Source organism: Rhamphochromis longiceps, linkage group LG4 (assembly GCF_057381845.1).
Source record: "Rhamphochromis longiceps isolate RC_006_pf linkage group LG4, R_longiceps_female_GT1.1, whole genome shotgun sequence".
Classification (NCBI taxonomy): Eukaryota; Metazoa; Chordata; class Actinopteri; order Cichliformes; family Cichlidae; genus Rhamphochromis; species Rhamphochromis longiceps.
This window is the reverse complement of record NC_140560.1, coordinates 26,652,438-26,674,175: the sequence shown is the minus strand read 5'-3', so window position 1 is coordinate 26,674,175 and position 21,738 is coordinate 26,652,438. Positions and strand designations below refer to the sequence as shown.

The 21,738-nt window shown below is 41.3% G+C and overlaps 1 protein-coding gene and 1 long non-coding RNA gene across 5 annotated transcripts in view; one reads left to right on the top strand and one right to left on the bottom strand.

The window, feature by feature from the left end:
* Positions 1-19,163, top strand: part of kcnt2b (potassium sodium-activated channel subfamily T member 2b) — a 45,314-nt gene extending 26,151 nt beyond the window's left edge. The window contains exons 13-30 of one of the 2 annotated variants that reach the window (XM_085404169.1): positions 4,539-4,602; positions 5,564-5,672; positions 9,930-10,038; positions 10,188-10,244; positions 11,781-11,933; positions 12,012-12,265; positions 12,624-12,948; positions 13,023-13,128; positions 13,207-13,379; positions 13,858-13,929; positions 14,014-14,148; positions 14,244-14,355; positions 15,086-15,184; positions 15,284-15,367; positions 15,450-15,578; positions 16,121-16,466; positions 18,231-18,315; positions 18,414-19,163. In XM_085404169.1, coding sequence (XP_085260295.1) covers positions 4,539-4,602; positions 5,564-5,672; positions 9,930-10,038; positions 10,188-10,244; positions 11,781-11,933; positions 12,012-12,265; positions 12,624-12,948; positions 13,023-13,128; positions 13,207-13,379; positions 13,858-13,929; positions 14,014-14,148; positions 14,244-14,355; positions 15,086-15,184; positions 15,284-15,367; positions 15,450-15,578; positions 16,121-16,466; positions 18,231-18,315; positions 18,414-18,531 — 2,530 coding nt within the window. In that variant the 3' untranslated portion in view covers positions 18,532-19,163. Of the gene's footprint in view, positions 1-4,538; positions 4,603-5,563; positions 5,673-9,929; positions 10,039-10,187; positions 10,245-11,780; positions 11,934-12,011; positions 12,266-12,623; positions 12,949-13,022; positions 13,129-13,206; positions 13,380-13,857; positions 13,930-14,013; positions 14,149-14,243; positions 14,356-15,082; positions 15,185-15,283; positions 15,368-15,449; positions 15,579-16,120; positions 16,467-18,230; positions 18,316-18,413 lie in introns of both variants that reach the window. The other variant, XM_085404168.1, reaches the window with a different exon arrangement.
* LOC146671802 (uncharacterized) lies at positions 842-4,412 on the bottom strand. 3 transcript variants are annotated; one of them, XR_014911503.1, is made up of 5 exons: positions 3,866-4,412; positions 3,103-3,168; positions 2,602-2,758; positions 2,057-2,149; positions 842-1,759 (listed from the first exon to the last, which is right to left on the bottom strand). It is a non-coding gene; the product is annotated as an uncharacterized LOC146671802 (long non-coding RNA). The 3 variants fall into 3 exon arrangements; XR_014911504.1 differs by lacking the exon at positions 3,866-4,412 and adding an exon at positions 3,710-3,852; XR_014911502.1 differs by lacking the exon at positions 3,866-4,412 and having other exon boundaries at positions 3,103-3,852.
* Positions 19,164-21,738: the final 2,575 nt, after the last annotated feature.

Below are 21,738 nucleotides of genomic sequence, written 5' to 3'. Positions count from 1 at the left end.
AAGACTAACTAAATCAAGTTATGTTGTATGAACATAGATGATATATTTTCAGGTTAGATAGTTTAGATTAGTTACTTCAACACATTTCTTATTTGTGGCAGTAAAATGTTAAATTTAAGTTAGATTAATTCAAATATTATATTTTCAGCCACCTTGTGCTTTATTAATTAGTTTTACATAAATCTATTTTGTCAACAGGTTCCACACAAATGAATTAAGTACATCCAACTTATTTTTTAAAATTTATTTTATTGCCAACACATTCAGTGAGCATTTGTGTAAACCCAGTCCAAAATAAAACACAACAGCTCATTAGGGTTAGTAATTAACAGTATGTAGACAGATGCAACATCAAGACTTTAAATTAAATGTCTGTATCTACCAGAAATAGAAGAGAAAAAAAACGCATTGAAGATCACATAACACATTGATAAGATGACACTTGAGTTATGCACATGTGATGCTAGTAAGGTCTGTGAGTGTTTTTTTCTTTTAGTGTCTAAAATGGATAGCAAAGTTGCTATTTGCAATGATTGCTTAGGGTCAGTCCAGTAACACAATGCCAATGAAGTGCTTTCCTTTAACAATGCAAAGTGAAGTGTCCACCTCAACAGCCACAATTTAAAAAAAAAAAGTAACAACAACAACAATAATAATAATAATAATAATAATAATAATAATAATAATAAATAGTCCACTGATATTAGCAATCAAAGAAAATTACATCACCATCCCAAATAAAACTTTAACAAAACATGCCAACATTATGGTCTAACAATAAAACAGCTTGTCAGCGTTCAGTTTTTTTGCAACAGCACAGCAGTAACCATTTAACACTCGCCACTGTCAACATTTATTTTACCAGTGTTTGGGCAAAAAACTTCAGATGTAAACATTTTAACATGGAAACAATTGTTCGTCTTTAAAAGTCCACAAAATATACATTCATCCTGCATTCCCAACTTGGATGATCTGATATCCTCGTGTTGGTGTTGTTCCCAGACCATCATGAAAATGTTGTTCCAGGTTCAACATTGCAAGTGACCAATCACATTGTTGTGACGTTATTCTATTCCAAGCCATTCGTGCATTTATGAAATTCCAATGTTGCAAGGACAATATCAATTCTGCTTACTGTTTATTAAAGGGTTACGGTTAGGGTTAGGGTCAGTTGATCGGCGGACAGAGGCGGTTTCACGCAGCTTAAGTACAGTTTTTTGTTTTACGCCGGTTTTTCCCGAAGTCGCAAAAGTATGACGTCACAACATTCTGATTGGTCACTTGCAATGTTGATCCTGGAACAACATTTAGTATGATGATCTGGGAACAACACCAACACGAGGATATCAGATCAACCTCCTAACTTACCCTTATTTTTAGTATGTATTGCAATTACCTTTACAATGCACACAATGTAACACAAACTGAATATGAATATATTTCCACCTCATAACAATATGCCTTGAACGCTAATATACACACCACCCTTCAACATTTCTGGTGCAGTATCATCTCTCAATTAAATCCTTTAAATCTCAATGCTTTTGATTGTCTCTTAGCTTTCAGTCTTGAGGTTAACTGAGATTCAGTGCATATATCCCACCCATTAAGAGTGCACATGCAGAGGCCAGGTCTTCCAGGTCATGCAGGACACACTAGATGGTTATACCCACATCGGCTGGAGGAGTGCTGGCATCAGCTCTTTCGATGGTAAAGATAGCAAGGGTAATTTGTTCCAGCTCCCTCTGAACAGCTGTAGCTTAGACACAAAAACATAGAAAAATGGCATCCAGTTTTAAAAAAAGAAAGAAAAAGGGCCAAAGCTACCCTTTAATGACGTAAACACAATATTAGGAACATGCACCCCAGTGCGCCACTATTTTAGACTACAGATTCAACGACAAATATAAATAGTTTGGGTATACAAGAAGATTTCCCAAAACATTTAAACAGGTTCCATGCAAATTACAACAACAACAACATTACAACATGCAACAACATTAGTTATTCAAAATTTGGTTTAATACAGATAAAAAACTAAACTAAAATTACCAACCAATTATTCTTTGAAGAGGATGCTTGGGTCTTCATTCAGGTAAAAAGGTAGTGCCCTGAGGACACACTCCCTCCCCTTTTCAATGGTTTCCTTCTGTAGAGAGTGGCAGAGATACAGGAAGAGAAAACAGATATACTTTAGGATGACAGAAACTCACATTATACGCAAAATGAATGACATAGCCACTGCACAGATAGACATGTACACAAGACCAACTAATCATCACATGGACATGAATAGTTAACCTGTTGGGCAGGGTTTCCACCACATTATATATGTCCATAATGGAGGTAAAGACAAACTAATACATCATCTTTTTTGCATTCAAAACATAACATAAAAACATTCACTTCTGGTTTAACCTAAATCAAGGGATCAGATTTTACATATGTTTAGGTAATTTAAATTTTCCAACGTTTTGAGTACCAAACTTTGTCTTGCTTAATATAAATGTAAGTGCACTGTGCAGCTACCATACACTAGCTGTTTAAATTTGAAAATGATCTTATTAGCCATAATATTTTGCTACCAACAGAATAACGCACCTGTGTGGCTGGGGCCAAAGTTTGTCTAATTTTCTTCCCTGCAACGCCTCCTTTTTTTCTTGAAGACTTTTATGAGCTGGTCAGTGTATTGGTCAAGTTGTGTAAAAAGCCTTGGAACATGTGCAGCAGTAGTAATCCTCACATATTCTGCTTCCACCTGAAAATATGTCAACAAACACAACATACTGTACTGTAAATATACATACTATATGTACACATATACAAACTAAAACTAATGTAGTAAGACCTCATTAAAGCTATAATTTTAACACAAACATTTACACAAAATGCTAATGGAGCCATTACAGCTTTTATTGTTATTTATCAAGTTCCAAAAAATATTGATCACAGCTGATCTGAAAAGAATTTCATGCCTCAGGCCCTTGAACTGCAACCATGGTTCAGATGTGGAGAAGAAATAACAGGGGCATGGGATGGGTCACAAAAGAAAACTTAACTTATAAAACAGTTATGTTTTTAAAAGTATAACAGTTCACATACCACATACAAGCTCAGCAATACCACATACACCACATCAGTATAGGAGGGAGCAGGTAAAGGCAGGATCTGAGATTTATAAAGAAAAAAAAAATTAATTCCTTAATTTCAAGAAGCAAATTATTGTTTGAATTACAACTAAATAAAATACTACTCAGAAGAAAAGCAAGAGATTGACACTGCCATGTGCTAACTTTCTATAGAAGCAATTATCACCAGGTCTGTCGACCTCCATTGTCTGTCCACTCATATGTCTTGAATAATTTTATTAAAAAAATTAAGTGTGTACTTTCACAAACTGTAATTTATAACTACATTGATATGTATAACTCCGCTAGGAAACATGCTGTATTTACAGACCATTTTTACATAATACAGATTACTGATAGAGCAGAACAATGGTGTCACAGTGGCTTTCGCCCTTGACTTTTTGGATTTTAAATGTCACTTTATGCTATCCTTGCTATCCTATTCGATATTTCCGACTCTCGGATTACAGAAAAGGAATCCCAAGAAAGCAAATGGAAAAATAACCCCTTGAAAGAATAACCCCATGAACCCCTGTAGCTAATCCCTTAATAAAACAAAAAACAATAAAAATGTTTCTTACACAGTCCACAAAATAAGCATGTCCAGGACCCAGTAAAACTAATGTAAAACAAGCACACGCAAACGATATAACATGTCTTGTAAGACAAACGCAAAATATAACCATGCTGGACATATAGATACTACACAACATAGTCAAAGAAAAAAGTGGTCTTACCTCTCAAAGAAACAGCAGCTTGGCGCCAAAACAGCCTTTTTCAGTTAAATTTGAAGTCTTGTGCATGAGCAGGCACAAGCCGTGAAACCTTCTTGTTCTGCGCGGTTTCATTACAACTGTTTTTGCATTACTGCCACCTTGTGGATATACAAGGTATATCGATCCTAATTGACTTAACTTAAATGTTATGCGATCAAGTAACACATTAGTATTATGTACGTTGAATAATAGACACAATTACGTAGACTTGATTAGAAAAACATATGTTAACTTAACAAAAACATATATTTTAAGTAAAATGAAAATAAATAATTAATATACACTGAACAATCCACCTCATTCATTTTTTTGAGTGCAGACGCAGCACCCTAGGCTAGCTTCACAGAGAAAGAAAAGAAAAAGGAGCACAAGCCTGTTTGTTTAATCTCCCCGTCTCCTCGCCTCCTGCTATCTCATCTTTAAATGGCGTGGGCTTGAAAGACACTTTGGTACATTTGTTGTTCTATTGTCCCACTTTTTTCCTCTTTTATCCTCTCGCTCAATAACATGACAACACCCTCCTTCCTGTGTTTCATGGCTTCCCCAATTCTCTCTCTCTCCCCCCCTCTCTCTCCCTCTCTCTCCCTCTCTCTCCGGCACTCCCAATGCTACATGCTGTACTAACTCCCTCCAGGATGGACGATGCTGAGGCCTGCTTTATCCTCAGTAACCGGTTTGAAGTGGACCGCATTGCTGCTGTACGTGCCTCCCCACTTTCCTGTATTGCCACAACTCCTCACACTGCAAAACATCAGTATAACCAGACTTAGCAAAATAGCAGTTTTCTTTGGTAGCAGCTTTTTATGACTTGGCATTCATTTCTAGCTTGATTATTTCCCCTAACATGTTAATTGCAGTGCAAAAGAACTAAAACTGAGAATAAGAGAAAAACGTGCTTGACATTACAGAGCAACTCTTTAATATTCATATCTTGTAAGCTGGTGTATTACTAGAATAATATCACTATCTCATTTTTAAAATATCAGCGTTCAGGCAATCGAGCATGACTCTCTCATTTGGACTTTTCAAGGTCTGCTAATTGTTAGCACACCTTTTCATGCATCACGAGGCTGACATTTTTACATTTCCGTGAAAAACATCAACAAGTTTTTACTGGAGAGCCACGAGATTTGACACGGAAGTTATTCTTCCATTAACATGCAGCGACGATGCCCTTATTTTTCACCCAACTGATCCGTGAAGTTGAAATTTCAGTTTAGCCATTTCTTTGGTTTGTTGTTAGTACCCGCAAACTGACGTGCCTGTCAGCCACGGCTACTTTGAGTTTTTTCCTTGTTACTAAATTCTAGCAAGATAACCTTTTAGCTCAGAGCGCCGCTGTGTCAGAGTGCAGCCTCGCGCAGCTTTAAACTCCTGTTTTTCCTTTCACTGACTTTTCAAAATTTCTCTCAGGGCTAGTCTTCTTGAGCTCCCTCTCTCCATGCTCTTGCCACAGCCTGTCATAAAATGTCAGTATTTTATTACTCTGAGATGTTGCACGGACCATTCAGTTGCTGCATGCAATCAGTGCTTTAAGGGGATTATTATAGCCGAGCTAATGATGGGTTTCTTTCTCTTTTTCTCCCTCTGTTGCACTCTCACGCTCTCTCTCTCTGCCACTCCATTTATCTCACTACTCTCTGTTTCTAATTTTCTCAGGATCACCAGACCATCCTTCGAGCATGGGCGGTGAAAGACTTCGCTCCAAACTGCCCCCTTTACGTCCAGATTCTCAAGCCAGAGAACAAGTTCCATGTCAAATTTGCAGGTGGGCAGTGAGTGTGAAATCAAATTATTGGTCATTTGAATGCAGCTACTATTATTTGATCACACCAGGATGCAGGAAATAATGAAATGGTACCTGATGGCATTGACTCTACAAGTCTCTCTAGAGCTCTAATGGATGAAAGAGCATTCTTCCAAAATGGTATTCCCTCATTTAGTGGACGTCTAAAACATCTCCCACGGGTTGATGTCTGGTAAAGGCAAATGGACTGCTTCTGATAAAGAGCTTTTCTTACTCTAATTGAGTACTCAAAGCACTTTATACAACACGTCTCAGTCACACACACTGTTTATTTTTACTTTGGCTTGCAGACTGGGAGCAGTTAGGGATTAAACCACCGACCTTCCAGTTAGTACATGACCTGCTTTACTTCCTGAGCCACCGTCACCCCGAGGTCATAGCATATGGTAGCTATTCAGAGACCCCTCACGCTCTGTGGATGCTGGCACTGTCATTCCGCTCACCACCACCTCACGCCCCCTCGCTGTGGGGTTCAAGTGTTCAGGGGTTTTTTTATATTCATCGTCTGTGTGTGTTCTCCTGGTCCAATTTGACAGTTGATTTTGCCCAATAATGTGACTGGAATTGCTTTGTCACCGGTGATGATGCGTAGCTGTCTAAAAAGACAGACGATTAGGTAAGCATTTTTACTTTGCTTCCGCAGAGAACATTATGCTCATTTTGGAAAGTTCACCACAATTTTCGAGTGTACGTCAACAACTGTCATGCTAAATCTGGATCCTTTTTCTATCAGCGGGCTGCAGCAGCAGCAGAGCTCTCTGTCCTTTCCTGCTCTAAAGATTGGCACAGCTTGGCTTTAAGCCTTCTGAGGGTTTCTGTGAGTTTTTACATTGCCTTTTGGAGAGCTTCCCTTCTTCTCCAGCTCAACAGAAGACGCCAGTCAATCATCTGTGAGTGAAAGAAGAGGACCCAAACTCTCTCTCTCATTCTCTCTCCCACTGTTTCTATCTCACTCGGTCGCTAGCTCACCCTTTCCTATCTCACACATCTCTCTGCCTACAGCCCTGGAGAAAGTCAGACTCAATTCTAGCTTACCGCCCTCATCCCAGCTGTCTCTATCAATGATTAATGTTTTACTTTGCTACCTTGGCAAAGAAAATCCCCTTCATTTGATGAGGTCTGCTGTTAAGCTAACCTGGCAGAAGAGCTCTTACCACAGGCAATTCTCCTGCAGCGCAGGTTCAACTCCACACTGGCACAGGCAGACCTTGTTGGCCTTTTTTATAAGCAAAAAGATAAATTCATGAGCTAAGCAGTGTGAATCTCCCGTTCCCGTGCTGAGAGTTTAGCTGCTGTAAAATCTATGACTTGCTTTGAAGTGTTATTTCACATAAATCCAGTTTAAAAATCCTCCTTAATCATTTCAAAGTATTGATTTAGCACTGGGTGATGTGAGTATTGTATCAAATATTTAGTGCTGAATACAAAATTCTTGAGTTCTGAGTAGGACTTTAGCCGTATACAAGGTACGGCTCTTCAAAATAAATCGAGTTTAACGTCCTCGAATCCTCAAGGCCTGGTAGATAGACTCAGAGAGCAAATAGCATGCTGTCACATGCGCATTACTGTAAGTACAGATGCTCTGTTTTGACACTACTTAGAATAGACTCACTAAGCAATAGTGTGGGAGGCATTAATGAGCAAGAGATACAAGATTTAATTTGATTTGCAAAAGTGAATTAAAAACAGCTCAAGGTTCATTATAGATCTGTGGGTATGATGCTGGAGCAGGCCAGGAAACCCCTGAGGTATCTGAATAATAATAATAAAAAATTGGATCCAGACTGTCCAGGTTTTTGTTTTTAATGACAATAACCAGTTTCCCTGATTAGCACAACTTATTGTAGCCGCATGGTGTTGATAGCAGCTGACTTGTACAAGCAATAAAGGCCGACTGATTTAATTAGCTTCGCCGGCCGACCTGTGGTCAGGTTGTAATTGCACTCTTGCAGGGAGAGCCAATAGCCACATTTACATACAGATATGCACATTTGCACAAACAGGATTACACCTTTAATGCCTCTCTGTAATAGAAAACCAAGACCTTCAAAGTCAGCATGACAGGAAGCAAAAAGTGTGTCCTTATGTGTGTTTGTGCATGTGCGGTGTTCTAGTGTCAGTAATTGGTTTCACTCCTGGTCTGGGTCTAGGCACCTGAAGGAGAGAGGGCAGCAAGGAGGGCCGTGCTTGAGGGTAGAAAACTGGAAGCGAAGGGGCGGTGTTGAGGAAAGGTGCGAGAAGGACACTGGAAATTAAATATTGGAAAAATAAGATTCAGTTTGATGCATGGCAACCACGTCCGTGCACTGGGAGCTGGGGAAATGTGTGTGTGTGTGAGAGACTCAGAGAGAGAAAGAGGGAGGAATGCATGTCTAACAATAATGAATACTGTTCCTCTGTAGAAACAACATCAGTGTTTTTGTCTTTGTGCTCAGGAGGCTTCAGATGCTTGTTGCTCTATAAAACCTTCTGCTTTGAAAGGACTTCACAGGCAGAATAGCAAGATCCTACAGTGTGTTTGTTTGTGAGCTGCATCATGATGTGTTGAGCCGAAAGAACACTACTTCTCTAGCAGAATATTCACAATCAGCAGTTTCAATTGTTACGTCTCTCACCTGCTCAGCCTCTGGCACACACATACACACAAACACAAAGTCTGCTACTTTATCACAAGCTGCGTTTACATCATAGCTGGCCTCCTGTTTCTCACAGTAGCGGCTGAGTTGAGTCGGGATCTGACATTTCTCACCGGTTATTCAATGATACAGTGCACAAATTGTACTTTAGGACCTTAACATGCCCGTGTGCTCACCACTGTCGATAATGCAATCAAGAATTACACAGCAGGAGAAATGGATGCTCTGATTGGCTTACAAAAAACATTAATCGCTCTGTTGGTTTTTCTTTCAAAGAGGATGCTGAGCAGCAACAGGTAAACGAGGCACCGTCATCTGCGTTTGCTCAGTTTGGCTCGCTTGGCACCCAGGCAGCACTACGTTAAGTGCTCAATGACGTGAGTGGAAGGTGGCTCAGTGGGGTTGACACTGAATCACCGGCCTGTTGCCAGGTCTCACCCCCACCCAAAAAACCCCCAAAACAAACAGAAAAAACCGAGCAGCGACATAAAATTGATCCCATCTGAGTCAACGGGGACGGTGACAAACGTCAGGTGACATTTAGACATATTCCAATGTGAGATAGTGACATTTGATTGTGCGCTCGTGTCCTTTAATGTTAAGGATAGAGCCACAATAACAGTCTAATATGTAAAATGCACGCTACATTTTGCGTGTTTAAAGGAGAGGTAAAGTAAATAAAACCAACAGTTTTCTTTGGGAATATTTATTTAGCACAAAGTTCAGTGAAACTCCTGAGTAGCTTCCATATTTATTTAAATGTTCTTTTTTAGTGTTTTGAGCAGATAATTAAATGAACATCAAACTAAACTATTTCTGGTTAGCAAAAAATTAATAATAATTTGAATGAATGTGTTGCATGCAAAGAAAAAATGCCGCAAAGTTGCTGCTTGCAGCTCCTTAAATGCCTAAATGTGTTGTTTGTGTTTCATGTAATTGTCTGATGAATATCGTTGAGTTTTGAAGTGTTAGTTGGATAAACAAAACATATTTTCCAAGCACTGGGTTTGGACTGTGTGCACATGTGGTGGGAAAAAGGTTAATTAAGAAAAACTGCATAATTCAAATGAAAATATTCCTATTTAATACGTTGGTCTGATTATTAATCTTTGACCCGGATCCATCGATTTATAGACATTTGACCAATTAAAGGAAAAAGTTCAACCTTTGACTCCTGAAGTGAGAGTTTGTGCTGTTGTGGTCCACATTTGGAGGTAAGGGTCACTGCAAATCAATAAAAGAAGCTGTTGTGAGCAATCACTTTTATCTTCCAAGCAGATAATACCCTTGTCCACCAGGCACGAGGCGTCACTGAGTGTTTTGCTGCTATGTTACATGCTGGTAGAAGATGGAGGAGAAGATGGTTAGGGCATGTGCAGAGGAGGGATAGATGACATACTGAATAGATGATGATGAATGTGAAGCTGCCAAGCTGGAGGAAAAGAGGAAGACCACAAAGGAGATGACAGAAGAAAGCGATAGGGTCAGATGGAGCAGGCAAAAGAAGAAGATCAACTTTTAAAAATAACAATGCGATTTGCAGATGCATCCTTTGTCCCTGTTCTCTTTTTTGTGCTTACAGACCATGTGGTATGTGAAGAAGAGTTTAAGTATGCCATGCTGGCTTTAAACTGTGTGTGCCCTGGTACCTCAACTCTCATCACTCTATTGATCCACTCCTCTAGAGGACAGTGAGTTCACTTGTTTTCTCTCTTCCTATCGTTCTTTCGATTTAACTGTCCACAGTACGCTGTTGCAGTCTCGAAATTCAAAAATGCAGTAAGCAGTCAAACTCGGCTGCGTCGCGTCTCTTCACTGTCACTCATCTTTATTTTTCAAGAACGGCGCACCAAGAGGCCTTCAAGCAACGTGTAGGAGCCTTTCAAGCCCTCAACAGGTAGAGTTTTCTTTTCCCACGTTTGTGCTCAAGGTTATCCCAAATTCTCTGTCAACTTCCACAGTTTGCATACTGTGCTGCAGATAGCGCTAACTTCCATTGTTTGCAAGGGAAACGTGAGGTATGAAACAGTGTTTGTTTACATGGTTACGCATGAAGTGGAATGTTTTTGCTCTTAAGTTTTTCATAGTTTTGCCTCCGTACAAGCTGTCAGCTTTAATTCAAGACATTTTACAAACATCTGGATTGTTTGTTTGGGGTTTTTTTTTAGGAATTTTCCATTTTTCCAAGGCTCAAAATTAATTGGACAAAATGACATATTTTAGATATAAGGCTTTTTTAATGTTTGGGTGAAAATCCTTTGCAGTCAAAGACTGCTGGGAGTCTAAAACCCCTGGATATCACCAAATGCTGTTTCACCCTTTGAGATGCTCTGCTAGACCTTTACTGCAGCCACCTTCAGTTGCTGCTTGTTTGTAGGTCTTTTTGCCTTCAGTTTTAATGCAAAATACCTGAAAAGCATGCAGTTGTCCAATTAATTAATTTTGAGCATCTGAAATTGTATGCAGGTGTATAAAAATGGCTGTAAATACTGAACAGTGTTGCATTTTGTTTTGCAAAAGCCCTTTGAATTAAAGCTAAAAATCTGGACTTCAATCACATCTTGATTGTTTCATTAGGAATCCATCATGGTGGTGTGCAGAGGCAAAATTACCACAATTATATCGATCATCTCAAGGGGAAACGCTACACTTGAGTGGGGTACAAATATTTTTTTTAATTGCGAATTTTCACAGATGTTGTGTTCAAATATTTCAATTAGCTGTAACACCATTAAATATGTGCAGATTTGTGGCTAGGCTATATGTTTTTAGCATTTCTTTCAAAACAAAAACACGAACTAATGAATTAAATGAAAAATGTCAGATAAATAGCTAACACATTACACCGGCAGCTTCTTATTTAAAGCTTATTCAAATGTTGCTCACACAAGTGAGTGCAATAAACATATTTTTCAATTGCAAAAAGGCAGAAAACATTTAACAGTTCAGCAAAATGGTTCAACATGCGAAAGCAGGGTGTTTCATAAGTTTGCATCTATATCTGGACGTGATGCCATTTGCGACAATGCGACATGACGAGGATTTGTCCTCCTCCTCCCCTGCCTTGCACTTAGTTCCTGTAAACTGTAAATTTGCTATAACACTTTTTTATGTAATACGGTCTTTGTTGCAAGCCTCCCACATTCACACTGCCCCCACACCCCTGCTTCCTGTTATCACCTCTTTAGCCTCCGCGTCTTAAGCCGTATCCCCCTGTGTAAACTGCTGTCCTCCTAACTGTGCGAATGTGTTCATCTGGGACCTATTGTTCAGACAGCCTGGGTGTCCATGCGTGCATCGCTGTGCTCTTGATCAGCGGCTCTGACAGAGATATAAGATGTTACCTCCTCAGCCTTGATGGAAGAGCTGGATGTTTTGTGTAACATGTTTTAAAGGTCAGTCTTTCCCCACATGGCCAAATGTTTCCTCGCAGGGAGGGCGGTGCATGCTCGGCGGACCAATGGCACCGCACCTACCGACGGTGCTCGGCCAATGAGGTGCATCACATCCGTCTGGAAGAGAGCAAATTCTTTGGGGAATACCAGGGGAAGAGTTTCACTTTTGCCTCCTTTCACGCTCACAAAAAGTAAGCAATGATCTGCAAAAGCTTTTAAAGCACATGACGTTGCACAATTCAGAGCTGATCTTGTCTGTTTGGCTGCAGGTATGGGGTGTGCTTAATCGGAGTACGTAGGCTGGACACAACCAATATCCTGTTAAACCCTGGTCCGTGCCACATCATGGGAGCCTCTGACACTTGCTTTTACATCAATATCTCCAAAGAGGAGAACTCAGCATTTGTCAGGGGCCAAAGGGAGCCATCGTGGGGTGGCACAGGAGGAAATGCCAGGGGAGTGCACCAAAGCATCTACCATGGACTCACCCGCCTGCCAGTCCACAGTATCATCGCCAGCATGGGTCAGTCAGATGGGCGCCGCACAAAGACTGTGTAACATTTACACACTGACCTTCTGCTTGCAGTTTCTGTGTTGGTCAAAAATGCAAACCTGTTATTAAACTGTCTTAGAGAGTAGCTCAGTCACAGCTGCCAGAATTATACACTCTCAAATTTGAAATTTATCCAAGAGATTAAAACAAACATTCATAGCATTTGAAGAGGAATTACCATCTATTTTATTATGGAGTAAATCACACTTGACAAGAGCAATAATGCCAGAAAACTGTGGTTTTACAAACACACCACCTAGTGGACAATGAGGAAAACTGCTGATCTACACCTGAATCCATGCTTAGATCCTCTGTGTGTGTGTTTTAGGCACAGTTGCCATCGACTTGCAGGACTCCAGTGACAGCAGTCCAGAAGGCCAGGATGCAGGAAGCGCAGGACCTGGCAGTGGGAGAGGAAGCAGAAGCAGCTCCAGAACAGAGACCGGGGGTGCCAACACCTTGGCTCTTCCCGCCATGGGAGACTCCACAGAGGAGAGGCGACACAGCATCGCCCCTGTCCTGGAGCTAGTCGACGGCGTCAACAACCCCACCTTTGACCTTCTGGGAGACCAGTCCGAGGACGAAGGAGGAGAAGAAGGCAAGGAGGACAGTGACAAAGATGAGAGAGCCCACTGGTGGGGTCAACACTGCGAGTGAGTAGAGTGATTTAATGTGGGAACATGTGGAAGTGGGTAAGTTCAGAGATAAATGTGGGCTTGTGCTGCAGGTGGGTGAAGGGATACCCGCTTAACTCGCCATACATCGGCAGCTCGCCTGCACTGTGCCACCTCCTGCAAGAAAAGATGCCTTTCTGCTGCCTGCGCTTAGACAAGGTATGAAATTTAAATGGCTTGCTCTCTCTATTTTCTACGCTGACATAGCCATCATCCTCCATCACTGCTCTTTTCTAGGCTTGTCACCACATCCCTTTCGAGGATGCCCGCTCCTACGGCTTCAAAAACAAGCTGATTATTGTCTCTGCGGAGAGTGCGGGGAATGGTCTGTACAACTTCATTGTGCCGCTGCGGGCCTACTACCGACCGAGGAAGGAGCTCAACCCTATTGTGCTCCTGCTGGAGAGCATGTGAGCGCAACATCTCTATTATTTCTTGTGATGCATTGGCTGTTATTGGAAACTCAGGCTTCAAAGTCAGCATGGTGGTGAGCTGCGTCTCATATACAGGTTGCAGAGGATGGCAGAATGAGTCCCTCTGTAAATAGCAAGTGGAGGAGAAAAACTGGTCACGGCGAACATGATTTGTGGAACGCTGAATGCTTTCAGGACAATGCTCTCCACAATCCTGTGTCGTGTTTTGTGGCTGGTACACAAGCGCAGTTGGCCAAATGAGAGTGGAATCCAATAAAAAGGCAATAAAAAGCTGAGTCACTCCTGTGTAGTGCTGTTATTTTCAGCTTTATCTGCAGGCTGTTTGGTTGTGCCTTATTTTTCAAGACTGAGGGAGGAGGGGTCTGTCACTGTGGGAACGTTAGCTCTTTATCATTGTGTGTATAAATCTCTACCGGTGGGACTCTCAAGTCTATTTGTGTTTTGATTGGTTTAGACCCGAAGCAGACTTCCTGGAGGCAATCTGCTGGTTCCCCATGGTGTTCTATACAGTGGGCTCTATCGACAAGTAAGACAACCCAAATCTGCTTGTTTCTTTATTTCTTTATTCTTATTTTTAGCTTTTTAATCGTCGTTCCTTCTCTTTCCACAGTCTGGACAGTCTGCTGCGATGTGGGATCACTTTTGCCGACACCATGGTGGTGGTTGACAAGGAGAGTTCCATGATTGCTGAGGAGGACTATATGGCTGATGCAAAGACCATCGTCAACGTCCAAACACTGTTCAGGTCTGCTTTGCCCAAACTTGTTCTTCAATCTCACACACTAGCTTCAAATTTTAATATCTCTCTCTGTGTGTCCTTCTCGTTTCCACCCCTGTCAGGCTGTTCCCAGGTTTGAGCATCATCACAGAGCTCACGCACCCGGCCAACATGCGCTTCATGCAGTTTAAAGTCAAAGACCACTACTCTTTAGCTCTGTCCAAACTGGAAAAGGTAAAACTCCATATTTTCTTTTACTGTCATTTCCTTCAATACAGACCTTATAATAGGGAAAAAACAGCATAAGGGGAAAAAATTGGCAGTGTGAAAGCCAATCTTTAGTGTGCCTTTCAAAATAAATTGATTTGCAGAGCTCTTTTGCCACAGCTCCTCTAATGATCCCAGAGTAAAACGTGTGATTGATCGTAAGCTTGTGGTTTTTGTTCCTTTCACCCATTACATCTTGCTTTTTTTAATATCTGTTGTTGTTGATAATGTTGTTCTCTGCGTGAAAGCTAATGAATCCCCCTTGGGCATCAATAACATCAATCAACAGAGCAGTAAATTAGTCACTGCTTGAAGTCTTAAAATGAATTTCAATACAGAAACAACAGTGTGATGAGATAAATTTACATTTCTCATGAACGCCATCGGCTCACAGTTGGAAAAAGGCCTTTAGTGGATTTCCAACCTCTTTTTTTTTTTTTTTGGTTTGTTTTGATTTTGCTATGCATGGTGGGAGTTTAATCCAACATTAGATGCTAGTCAGATGCAGAGGAAAGTCTAATGTGGCCATGAGAGTGAATGTCACTTTGTCAGCGCTAACTTCAAGTCAAGGAAGCTTGATTTCATAACAGCTTAAAGAAGTTAGATTTTAAAAAGATTGTGGTGATTACAGTCTGTTGTTTTATTGCCTTTGGGACTTGTGTAATCCAAATAATGCTGTGTGTCTGTTCTCCAGAAGGAAAGGGAGAAGGGGTCTAACCTGGTCTTTATGTTCCGCCTGCCCTTCGCTGCTGGGAAGGTGTTTAGCGTTAGCATGCTGGACACTCTCCTCTACCAGGTTTCTCAGACAAACTCTTACTGAATAACAAAGATCCTTCTCCTGAGTGTGCCGAGTGTGATCTATATCTACTGACTTTTTGTTTGAATGTCCTGCCAGTCATTTGTGAAGGACTACATGATCTCCATCACCAGGCTGCTGCTTGGTTTAGACTCCATGCCGGGATCAGGTTTCCTCTGTGCCGTAAGTAGCGACACAAGGAGCTCAAACTGTGTTTGGACTGTAACTGCTTATGATGCTGATTATTGTGTTGTTTGTCATCTAGATGAAAATCACAGAAGACGACCTGTGGATCCGCAACTATGGCAGGCTCTACCAGAAGCTATGCTCGTCCACTGGAGACATTCCCATAGGGATCTACCGAACGGAGGCCCACAAGCTTCCGGTCTCTGAGGTCAGCGGCTCCTCTTGTTTTGGTGTTGTATGGCTAAGAAATTGCTGACTGTCACTGCAGTTACTTTAATCTAAAGGTTATTAGATTGCATGCAATGAACACACTTTCTGCTTTTAAACAGTTTCCTCGCTATAAAAAAATCAGTCAGGAAATTTTCCCTTTGGATTAGTTTAAATAGAAGAATCTGTCTTGATGCTAATCCTGTTTGTTCATGTTATGAAGACACTGATAGCTGTGAAGACAGTTAGAGCTTAGTTTTGATGTGTTTCCGCGAAGTGAAACAGACATAGTTGAATGAAATCTGCATAGTAAACATGGCGCTTTGGGAACTGAGAGCTTTGCCAAAAAACACTTGTGATTACATTCAAAGAATCTATCTTTTATTCATCATTTGTTTCTAATAAGATAAAGTGTTAATCCCGCTTTGCTTTGAGAAATCAGAAAACAGAACTGCCGCAGAACTGATTTAATGAGACCAGCGTGATAACAGGTTTACTTCACATATGAGGAAGTGTAAGCTTTTGCTTGTGTGTGGGTCTCAGTCCCAGGTATCTATCACAGTTGAGGACTACGAGGACACCAGAGAACCCAGGGAGCCCCTGTTATCCCGGACCAGCGTCCACCGGAACTCGACATCCTCGGAGCCCATTTCCACCTCTTCGCACTCTTCAGACCACCCGCTGCTGAGGAGGAAGAGCATGCAGTGGGCACGGCGGTTGAGCAGGAAGGGGGGTCGGAGTTCCAGCGGGTCCAAAGGGGGACCCGGCAGTGCGGCAGAGAGGATCAGCCAACAGAGACTGACTCTTTTCAGGCGCTCAGAGAGGCAGGAACTCAACGCGCTGGTGCGGACAAGGATGAAACATTTGGGCCTTTCTCCAAGTGGATTCAGTAAGTCTGCAGCAATTTGTGTAGGAATCTAACTGTTCCTGCTTTTGAGTGGTGGATGTAGCACACACAGACGGGAGACAAGTAGGTGTCAGGTCACCGTGTGCTACTAAAACAGCTTTAATGCATCTTGGCATCGATTCCCCAAGTCTGTAACTATACTAAAAGGATCAGAGGCTGTATGTAAAAGGTGGACACAGCTTCTGTAACAAGCCTCAGTCTGAGAAATTTTTCCAACACTGTCTTTGTGGTGTGACAAGTGAGGGATGGATCAGACTGAGAAACGGAGGTACACTGCACACCTGTAAGCTTTCATAGTGGAGCAACATGGCCACTGGATCTCCTTCACAAAGGGATCAAACATTCAGGTTTTTTTTAAATTCAGTATTTTTGGATTATGTAAGCGTTTGCCTTACTTTAAACTGCACTCAGTGGTTAGTTTTTTTTAGGTGCACCTTTTCAGCTGTTTGTTTACACAAATATCTAATCAGCCAATCACATGGCAGCAAGTCAGTGATTTTAGGAATGTAGACATGGCCAAGGAAGTGCTGAAATTCAAAATGAGCATCGGAGTGGGAAAGAAAGGCGATTGAAGGGACGTGGAATGTTTGTTGGTGCCAGGCTGTGTTTTGAGTTTCAGAAACTGCTGATCTGATGGGATTTTCTTCCACAAACATCTCTTGGGTGTACAGAAAATCACCAGAAAAAGAGATAATATCAGCAGTTCTCTGGCTGCTGTCCACACCAGGTCCCACACCTGTCAGCTAAGAACAGGAAACGCAGGCCACGGACTATCCAAATTTAGTCAACAGAAAATTGGAAAATGGTTGATTGTTCTGATGAGACTTAATTTCTACTGCCACATTTTGATGGTAGAGTCAGAATTTGGTTTAAACAACATGAAAGCATGGATCTATCCTGTCTTATACCAGGGGTTCAGTCAGGCTGGGTCCCTAAGTACCAACTGAGAATCATTTAAACACGACAGCCTATCTGAGTATCGTTGCTGACCATGTGTATCAGAATAGTGTTGCTTCTAGCTGGATTACACTTAATGTTACAAAGCTCAGGTCCATCTCAAACTGACAATGAGTTCACTGTACTCAAATAGCTTCCAGAGTCACCAGGTCTCGATCCAAAAGAGGATGTTTGGGATGTCGTGGAACAGATTGTTGAATTTATGCTGGCTTAAACAGACTACTTGCAAAGCGTACTTAATAAAGTGGCAGGTTTATAGTTGACATTTATAATAAGTAGTTTCTAATGGGGTTTTTTTCTTAATTATTTACAAATAATTAGATTAAACTAATATTTTCAAGCCTTTTTACAAATAATGTGAAAATCCTCCGATTGCATTTGCACATTTCAAATTGTTACATAATTATTTCGAATAATTCCATAATTTACGTATTTCTGTGACATATTTTTAACATTTTGTTAGCTGTTTATCAAAATTAGCTACACCTAGACCGTCTGCATGAATAAAAAAAAACACATTAATACGCTGTAATCATCATTGTAATCATACCAGCCTTTTTATTTTTTCAAACTTCTGCTTCTACTTAAGCAAAGTATCTGTGTCGCTCACCCTAATGTTTACTATCTGTGACACTGTTTGGACTTGTGTCCATTTTTATCCAAATTCCTGTCATGTGACTCAGTGTAAGATAAAGCCTATTCTGCATGTGCGGATGTAGCACGGCCTGCTGTGTATCCTGTATCCTACTTCATTTCCTGCCTTACTAATCTCTTTTCTTCCTGTGTCAGACGGGATGACAGACCAAGGGAACAGACTGTCATACATCCTCATCAACCCTCCTCCAGACACCAGACTGGAGCTCCATGATGTTGTGTGAGTATACGGCAGCACACTTTTAGTGCTATAAGTGAAACCAGCACTAAAAATGACAAATACTACTGTGGTCTATCTGTCCTCTGTCCCATCTCCAGGTACCTGATCAGGCCAGACCCCCTCTCCTTGGTACCTAATCAAGGGAGCAGCAGGAAGTGCAGCACCGGGCTCTCAGAGAGCCACAGGTTCGATACGCAGGACAGCACCCATCTGTGAAGGACAATGAATAAATAAATAAATAAAGACAGAGAGAGAGAGAGAGCGAGAGAGACTAATGTACTGTCCAAAACACTGCCCGAGAGTCAAACGACACAATCACGAAGAAGAAGCATAATTTATGAAGTGGTGAGATATGAGGGGATACAGCCAGATGGCACACAGCCCTCATATTTCCTCCACATTCAGTCTCAGCAAACCCAGAGGTGCCAGGCATGCATGGACCTTTTCTATAATAGGAATGTTTTATTTATGCACCTTCCTATTTTCAAAGCGGAGAGCTGCGGACACAGAAGTGCATTTAAAGAAAACCTTTACGTATTTATATCTGTGTACGTGCATGTTATGTACTGCATCATGTACTGTATGTATGTCTGTGAGTATGTATGGCTGCACCGTGTGAGTGAGTACGCGTGCGTATGCTTATGGATCGAAAGCAAGACACTGCCAATTTCAAACCCGGACAGCCAAAGGAAGCTGCTGCCAAATGAAAGTCAAGGGATGTGTTGTTATGTCCTTTCCCGTGTTGTCACACTTTTGTCGTTCGACGTATTTCAAGAAGACACCACAGTCTGCACCCCTCCCTCGTGAGATTTTCTGGGAGGGGGTCGTTTTGGGGTTTTCTTTTTGTTAACCTCTCGCTCACACACTCAGTTTACGCTCACCAGCAGCGGAGGAATCCAAAGAGCACCAGTCTCAATAATGGACAGCAAGCTTATATCATCAGTGCAGGGCATTCGGTCACACTGTTGTCTGAGTTTCTCATAGTTTTTTAAATATACATATGCGAGTCCTCTCTGAACAAATCGGACCCACATTTGTTGTTTTTCTTCCCGAAACCTCCCTCTGCTTGTGTCAGTGTCAGTGTGAGCCGTCCTGCTGCCAGCTTGCTTTTGCTGACACGCATGTTAGAGAGGCAGGGGACGGACAGAATAAAAGGTACAGAGACTCCAGTGTCATGCCATCCAGTTTACGACGAGCCCTGCAAGAAATACGACCATTGTGAAGCCTATAAACATCAATTTGAGAGACTGTCCGTTTTGAAGCTAAATTATAAGCCTCACAATATATATATATTTTTGTTGCTATATTTATTGCACGCTGCTATAAATATCCACCTTCACAAGACATTTCTTTAGGTTTTAAACCTATTGTGCAATTTGGTTTCCGAAGAAGATTATTCCTCTCAAAACAAGTGAACGGCGTGCTGTTCAGATCACTCTCCACACCCGAGGTTAATTTTTTTCCTCTTTTGAAGAGTAAATCATTTGTTACTGTGGACATTTATGCCGTTTGTTTATCAAGGATTTGCAAGCCTCTGTAAATCTTTTGCCAGATATTCAGAGTGCGCCGTTTCACACAGAAATGGCGCAATCATGTGCCGGGAATACAAATCCCTGCCAACACCACTGCTGTAGCTTCAGTGCCATTATAACAGGTGGAAATATGTATATATTAAAGGCATTCCATACAGCTTGTCATTGCTTTGTTGCTGTTTTTTTATTAGTTTGTAATGCCAGACACGGAATCTAAGCGCTTAACACAGTTGATGAAAACTACTTGACATCAGTGCTTTCACATTATTTTCTTATCTAAATGAATCGTTTAATTGTCTGACAGTCTTTTGTGTGGTTTACTGAGCTCACATTCAGAAGCTATTTTTGCTGTGCTACATCAACACTGTGCATGAGTCACACTAAATGGCCCTAAATCATCTACTGTAATGTCACCGAGCTCACGTACAACTGCATAATACTGCTGCATGTGTTTTAGTAGTTGGTCTGCGCACCCATATGGCTTACATAAGTCTACCACGGCCCCTCGTGTCTGTGCTGTTAGTTAAGTTAATGTGGACAGTGTGTTTTTAACCAACGGTCATCTCACTGGGTGAGTTCCTTTCTTTTCATAACCACGAAGCCCTTTGTTTTCATTGCTTTGCACATGTTGTTCTTGTTGGGCTTTGGAAAAAAAGACTAACACGAATCACACTCCTCCTCATCCTCCTCCTCATCCAGCATGTTTTACACGTTATCACCATCATCATGTCTGGGTTCTTTTATTTGCCATTATATGTGTCTTTTCTTGCTCTGAAGTTTATTTTATCTTGGAAAAGCCTCAAAATAGGGCCCATGTGCACATGCTTTACTTGTCATATTGAATGGATATTATGCAGGCATAGCGACAGAACAAACATGGGTGTGTCCAGGCTAAAGACTAAACAGTCAGCTGAGGCTGAATGAGAAAGCTTAAACTGTGCAAACTGAGGCAGAGGAAATGGAGCTTCAGCCAGTCAGCATGCTTAACACTGGAGACAACAGAGGACCCCCACCCAGTGAGAAAACTGCAGGAAGTCAGATGAATCCACAGCTGAAGTAACAGCCCTAAACCTTTGTGCCACTTTATAGGAGTCGCAGTAAACTGCTCCCTAACTGTAATAGAAAATGTGTTTAAAATGATGTCACAGGAGATGGAGCAAAAATGCAGCTAAGACAAAAAAATAGTATAACTGATGGATTGCATCTTGTGATTGTTTACATTTCTTTCTATGTATTTACAGACACAGGAAACGGTGACAAAAGAAGCATCCTGTTGTCCAACTGAGTGAGGGCACTACAGCATCTGTGTTCAGAAGTTTACATACATGAATATCTTGATATTTTTGTTTTTTAATGGTTTCTTTGAACTGTTTTTTTTCCAATGTGGGATGTAGTCCAGAAGCCTTCAAAACCAGTTTTGATGTGAATAGGATCAATGTTCTTCTGGGACACCCAAATGTGTTTACATGTCAACAATCTAGCTGTTGGTTTGAGGTGACGTTGAAGAATTTTGAGGTAGTCCTCCTCTTTCATTATTCCATCCACCTTGAATGTTCCAGTGCTACCGGCAGCAAATGGCCCTCCATGGATCAGACTTGTTTACACACTACATTCCACAGATGCTCACTTGGATTTAGATCTGGGGAATTTGGATGCCACCCTATTAGAGCACTTCGCTCTCGCTCTGCAGGCTTACTTGTTGTTCCTAGAGTATTTAAAAGTAGAATGGGAGGCAGAGCCTTCAGTTTTCAGGCCCCTCTTCTGTGGAACCAGCTTCCAGTTTGGATTCGGGAGACAGACACTATCTCTACTTTTAAGATTAGGCTTAAAACTTTCCTTTTTGCTAAAGCATATAGTTAGGGCTGGACCAGGTGACCCTGAATCCTCCCTT